A 6,000-nucleotide genomic window follows, 5' to 3' on the forward strand; every position below is an offset into this window, starting at 1 on the left:
TAGTTTGTAATAAATGCCTATTTAGCAGTTCCTAACAATCTAACATAATGTAGAATAGGCTACATTATCTGTTGAGAAAGGACTGCTTTGAACAAATACTATATATCTGATCCCAACATTGAGAGATTCTGCTGCAATGTTCAAACATTGCAGCAGAAGGCAAATTAGTATTGCAAAAGCTTTAAGAACACCTGTGGTGTTTAGATGCCTCCCTGTATTTTTTATTTCTTCACAACTCATTGACTATAAAATGATCCTGTGATATGATAAAATACTTGTAGCTCAGGGTTGAACTGATGGTCTCTGAACTTGGTTGTTTTCTTGCAGATATTTCATTACCAAACTTGGTAACATCATCAAACTCTACTTCCATTATTTTTAACATCAAATGCTTCAAATTTCATTTAAGTGCAGTGTGAAAACACAGCAAACCAAAATGCAAAAGAGAGCTTTAAAACTCCTTGCTGTTATGCTAAAGGAAAACATGAGAATATGCAAACTTAGGAAACAGCTAGTCTTCTCATCACATCCAAATAAAGCTGATGAACATATAGTAGAGAGGACTTTGAAATGTCAGGTAGAGCACCCAAAACTCCCAAGTATAGATGTGATTGTTCAAAGATCGTACAACTCTTTCTAGAACTAACAGTTTCTCCAGCTGATACTGTTTCAGATTCAATTTCTAAAATGACATTTTAGTTTGGCAGGTATTGCAGCCATGTATTACTACAACACACACAGAAATTAGGGAGAGAAGGATACCATGTAGAATGTGGCTACAATTTATTTATGCAGTGTACATCAGTATAATACAACTGGATAATTTTTCTTTTATGCATGCTTTGTTGCACTGTTCATATCCTAGAACAGTCTAAGAGTCTTAATAAAGTGTCAGATATTTTTTGGCAACAGGCATCATTTAAAATGAAAATGAAATAAAAATGACCCTCATACTAGATCCACTAGCTCCCCAAAGGGATAAATTAGAAAATATCCCTTGGGAATTTTTTTTCCAGCTAGTATCTCAATCTCTTATCCCCATATCCCCTCTGCCTTTACAGAATATAAGTCTTTATTAATTTGCTTTTTGGAATTATACTCAAGCCTTCCCCTTTCCATTTTCTAGAACAGATTTGATCAAGAGAACATACACCACCTACATATCAAAACTTACCAGGGATAACTAGAAATAGAAGTCTGGGTGCACTTTTATCATTCCAGAGATCTTCCCAAGGGCCACACTTGAGAATCTGTGTCAAAGCTCCAGAAATGTAAGTGAACTCTTCACGTATCAAATCTTGCTCTTTAGAATCTGAGTTCATGCTTGCTGCTAAAGAGAAAACAAAGAGAGCTTAAAGTTAGCTATGAATAATCATTCCTTACTTGTTTGGCTTAATAAAGTGAACCTACCAGCGATTTTCTGGCCAAACAAGATACAGGAGTTTTGTCAACTCCTACATGATGATTTCAAAAATTCTCATGTAGGGAATAAGGTTAACAGCAGCTTCCTATGTTATTAAATGCTTGCAGAAGAGGCACTGATTCTTATCAGAATTGCAACTGGTAATTTGCAAAATATGCAAAATAAATGCATATGACAAAATAAAGCCTATCCAGATCATCAAATCAAGAGTCCGATATTTTTTTTAACAAAAGTTTTATTTAAGTTTTCACAAAACACAAATACAGATAAAATATCTTTTTTTTGAGAACAGGGTGGCCCCGGGTTGTCACTTCTCCATACAGACATAAACTCAATACATATTTATCTGATACATTCTAATCCATATCTTATAACTATTTTTGCAATGTTTTCAATAGCTTTTCCCTTTCTTTACTTCCTATAGCCTTATTTTAAATTATCTCATTCCTTTCTTAATGCAATTAGATATCTTTTTCTAATTTTTAAAATCTTTCTAATCAATGTTTTTATACTTTCGTCTGTCCTGTTTACAATTTCATATTATCTTTTCTCATAAAACAAATTTTCCCCTGTAATTACTAGACTAGAGTGTAACACCTTTGTATCTTTTTTCAAATCTTATTTAAAAATTTAAGTTACATCTTTACAGTTAATTCATTTTCTAACCTCTATTTTATAACACATACCTATTTTCAGTCGAATTCTGCTTGGTACATTCCCTTAAAATACACACTAAATTCTTAAAAGAAAAAAAGTATATATTTATTATATATCTGTATATATATGTATAACAATAGTAAATGGAATAATTATTCAAGTACAGCTCTGCCATTAATATTAATAACTATCTTTTACATTTCTATTTCTTTTAACAAACATTACCTAGTAATATCAGTTGTCTTTCACTTTAATCATCTATATTTCACATTTTATTTATTACAGTCTTTAAATAAAAAAGCAAACAATAGTTATTAACAGTAGTCAATAAAGTTATTATTCTTATTCAAGTTCATCTTGTCAACTGATAAAAATCTTCCATGTTTCTTTTCAGTTTTTTTAAACATTCTTTTTAAATCATTAAGAGCCTTATTCTCTTTACAAACAAATATTCCACTACACATCAAAACAGAATTTTCTTCTATCACTTTAATCATCTAACATTTTCTAACCCTTTTCTATGTCTAATATCAATGCTACCCCATGCACCCTTGCAGAATCCTCTCGTTAAATTTTAACCATTGTCTCTGTGTATTTTAAATAGGTTTATACCTTTAATTCTTGTACATTTTTCCTGTACCTCTATATCTTGTTTCTGTCTTTTGTAGCTTCTTTTCCTTTCCCTCTTCCCTTTCTTCATCTCCCTCCCCTTTTAATTTCCTTTTCTATCTGATTCTCCCTTCTGTGATCCTCCCTTCTGCTTCTTCCTGATATTATGATTACTTTTCAAATTACTCTTTTTTTGGTTGTTGCTTCAGTGCTTAAGTTTTTAACTCCCTTTCCCTCCTTTCCCTTTTTTACCCCGCTTAAAATTGTTTGGTCATTAAAGATGGCTTCTTCGTTGTCCCGCCCTTCTTGTTCTGCCAGCGTTTCTTGTTGTTTTTCATAGTTCGAGATCTCCATTTCTAAAAATTGAAATACGAAGCCAAAAGATCTCTTCCCTCTTGTGCTTCTTCTTTTTGTTCTTTAAGTCTCACTTTTAACTCTTTAAGGAGTGATGCCATTTAAAAAACTTTTAAACAACCCCCAATTGATTTTATTTTGTTTCATTAGGATCCTCCATCCAAAGTTCCAGGAATCATCCAATAATCCAAAACTGTTTCTTGCTTCTTTTCTCACTTTCTCTTTCCAGGGGCTTTGTTATCTTGTAAAAAAGTTTCAGCTACAGTGTATCTTTTGCAAGCCTTGTTAAAATTCCACTATCATTTTTTTTTTAAGTTCCAGGTGGTCTCCTCCATTTTCCAGATTCCACCCTCTTTTTTCCTTTTTCCCTCCACTGCTTTCTTTCTTTTTTTAAAGAAAGTTTTTAAATTATCCAAGAATCTTTATCCCTTTGACACTTTATTTTCAGCTAGAAATAGCCTATTAATGTCAAAGTGGATTAGTATCAATTTCTTATTCGAATCTCTTCTTCTTAATGTTCCAAGTCAGTTAAAACTGACGATGTTAGAAGAAAAAAAGTCAATTCCGTTTCCTTTCACTTTCTCTTTCACTGTTTAAAATCTTTTTTAAGACTAGTATTAGTCTTTAAAATTCAGGTTCCAGGTACCTTAAATAGATGTTCTCCATTCAACCCGGTCAGTCAAACTTTCTCATTTAAACTTCCTCCTGCACAATCTTGTCCGGTTGGGTTCTTCTTTGAGGTGGCCATTTCTGACCACCACTGTAACCGCCTTTGGGAAAGGGAGTAATGGCCAGCCAAGGAGGAGAGATGCGGCTCTCCTCAACCCCGCTGACGGCTCCCCCTTCTTCACCACCTCTACGGTGTGGCTTCAGCCCCGAATCCAGGCAGCTCGGGGAGCTCCAGTGGCGAGCATGGATCAAAACCGCAGACGATCGCGATTTTGGTCCGTCGCCGAAGAAGCCCAAACCGGAAGCCTCAAGTGTCTGATGTTTGTTGCATGTGAACTGGAAAAAAAAGATCAATGAGCAGGATAACAATTCAAGGCTTTCATTCCAAGTACATTAAGGTCTTGAAAAGCTGCTTAAGCAAATTAGTGTCATGGAAAAAAAAATCAGACTTATTTTAAACTTTGTCAATGAAAATACATTCTCAGATTTAATTTGCCAAATTCAAACTCTTCAGTGCCAATTTTTTTTATTTATTAAAAAGAGGTACTTTAATTAATGGGATTAGATCAGGCCTGAAGGGAATCCACTCCATTTGCTTCCTGCTGCACTGTGAAGCTACTATGGTATTACTTTGGAGGAGTGCTCCCCCTGCTCCTTGCAAATAGCATGGGAGGGGTTCCTTAAGATTATCAAGAAAGAGGAAGGGGTTAACATTCCTTTTAGAACTCTGATACTCCTATAGTCTTCAGCAATTGATACCATTTAGTAATAAAACCAGAAAATATCACGCCACTATTTGACCCTGAGTAGAGTTTGCTGCATTTGCAATAGTGAGCCTCATCCCTCATGCCACAGGAGAAATCAAACAGGAAATTATTTCCAGCTCCATCCTGAGGGAACAAGGTACAAAGCTTCTCTTCAGAGCAATGACACAACCACACGTCCATCCAAAGTCTGATGTAGTTTATTCATACAGAAGATTTAATAATCATCACTTTATTTTACTGTAGCCTGGGGACAGGTGATAATTCCCCCCCCCCCAAATCAACATCACAAGGCCACTTTTGTCTCTCTGCAAATTGTTTATTCTTAACAGCTGAAAGAACTGCCCCAAAATAAGGAATTTCCCTCTTTCCTGCTAGAGAACAGGATGACAGCAACAAAAATCGTTTCTGTGGTATTTTGGGGGGGGGGCAGAGTGATAACGTGTGAAAACCAAGGGAGGCAACCAGTGCCCCACCCCACACCAACCTCGGAGCCCATAATTAGGGTTGGCCAATTATCATGGGAACAACAGTAGCCAAAACAAAACAGCAGTTAGTTCACACTAGTCCAGCTAGTTAGTGTGTGTGTGTGTGTGTAACAGATGGAAATACTGTATTTAGTGCAAACACGATCCTGAGCAGGAACGTTTCTTTGTTCACTCTTCTTTTCCGCGCCGGATTGCCTCGCTTCACTTTGCTTCATCAGCCTGGGTATTTCAACTAGAGTTCCATTATTAACCTAGGGGGCTCAGGGCAATTTTGACCGCTTGACGGCTGTTGGCCATAACTCCAGAAAACAAGCAGTGTGGGATGGCTTCTCTGCCATCCTCCTCCTCCTCCTCCTCATCACCCTGGAGGTGGAGAACGGGAGCGATTAATATCGGGGGTTGCAGAAGAGGAGCACCGCAGAAGGGCGGAAAAAACCCCCAAACGAGGCAATCCCGTTGGCCAAGCACGTACCTTCCCCGTTCAGCGGCTCTCGACCGGCTGCTCTCAGCATCCCTCGGGGAAGGAGAAGCAGCAGCTCAGCGGCTTCTGTTCCTCCTACGCACTGCCGGGCGGAAGTAACAACAGTAGCGAGAGCTCCCGCGGCTCTTCCGCCCGGCTGAGACGTAACGTGGAGGTCGGTTCCTTCGGGTATTCGGAGCGTAGGTTTGCCCTTTGCCCTTGGGCGCGCCTTCGCTTTCTGTTGCACGCATGCGCAAGCCTTACTCTATCCCTGGGGTCGCGAATTTTTCTGCCTGGTAGTTGCACGACCTTAGAAGACTCGGGTGTCCTGTGTCTGTCAGTCAGTCATCTCACTCATGACGTTTATGTAGTCACCCATCTTGCAGCAAATCGAGTGGCTTACAACCAACAACTAAGATACCGTTTATTCTTATAATGAAAATATTAAAACCAACATTAAAGCCGATAGACTTTTCACCACGGTTAAAACTTTCCCGTTCAGGTTGAAACAAGTTCATTTCGCCAATCTCGCCCTTTCCCAGCTCTTGGAGAGAAAAGCCGGGTGTTGAGCTCCCA

The 6,000-nt window shown here is 37.9% G+C and overlaps 1 protein-coding gene across 4 annotated transcripts in view; it reads right to left on the reverse strand.

Annotated features, from left to right (window-relative positions):
- The window catches only part of LDAH (lipid droplet associated hydrolase), a 96,852-nt gene extending 91,219 nt beyond the window's left edge, over nucleotides 1-5,633 (reverse strand). Inside the window, exons 1-3 of one of the 4 annotated variants that reach the window (XM_087917904.1) lie at nucleotides 5,437-5,633; nucleotides 3,690-4,048; nucleotides 1,175-1,327 (exon numbers count right to left, since the gene is read on the reverse strand). In XM_087917904.1, coding sequence (XP_087774030.1) covers nucleotides 1,175-1,322 — 148 coding nt within the window. In that variant the 5' untranslated portion in view covers nucleotides 1,323-1,327; nucleotides 3,690-4,048; nucleotides 5,437-5,633. Of the gene's footprint in view, nucleotides 1-1,174; nucleotides 1,331-3,689; nucleotides 4,049-5,436 lie in introns of all 4 variants that reach the window. The other 3 variants (XM_087917899.1, XM_026695350.2, XM_026695349.2) reach the window with 3 other exon arrangements.
- Between the last annotated feature and the right edge of the window lie 367 nt (nucleotides 5,634-6,000).

Source organism: Pseudonaja textilis, chromosome 1, assembly GCF_049901715.1.
Source record: "Pseudonaja textilis isolate UNSWEBS1 chromosome 1, rPseTex1.2, whole genome shotgun sequence".
Taxonomy (NCBI): domain Eukaryota; kingdom Metazoa; phylum Chordata; class Lepidosauria; order Squamata; family Elapidae; genus Pseudonaja; species Pseudonaja textilis.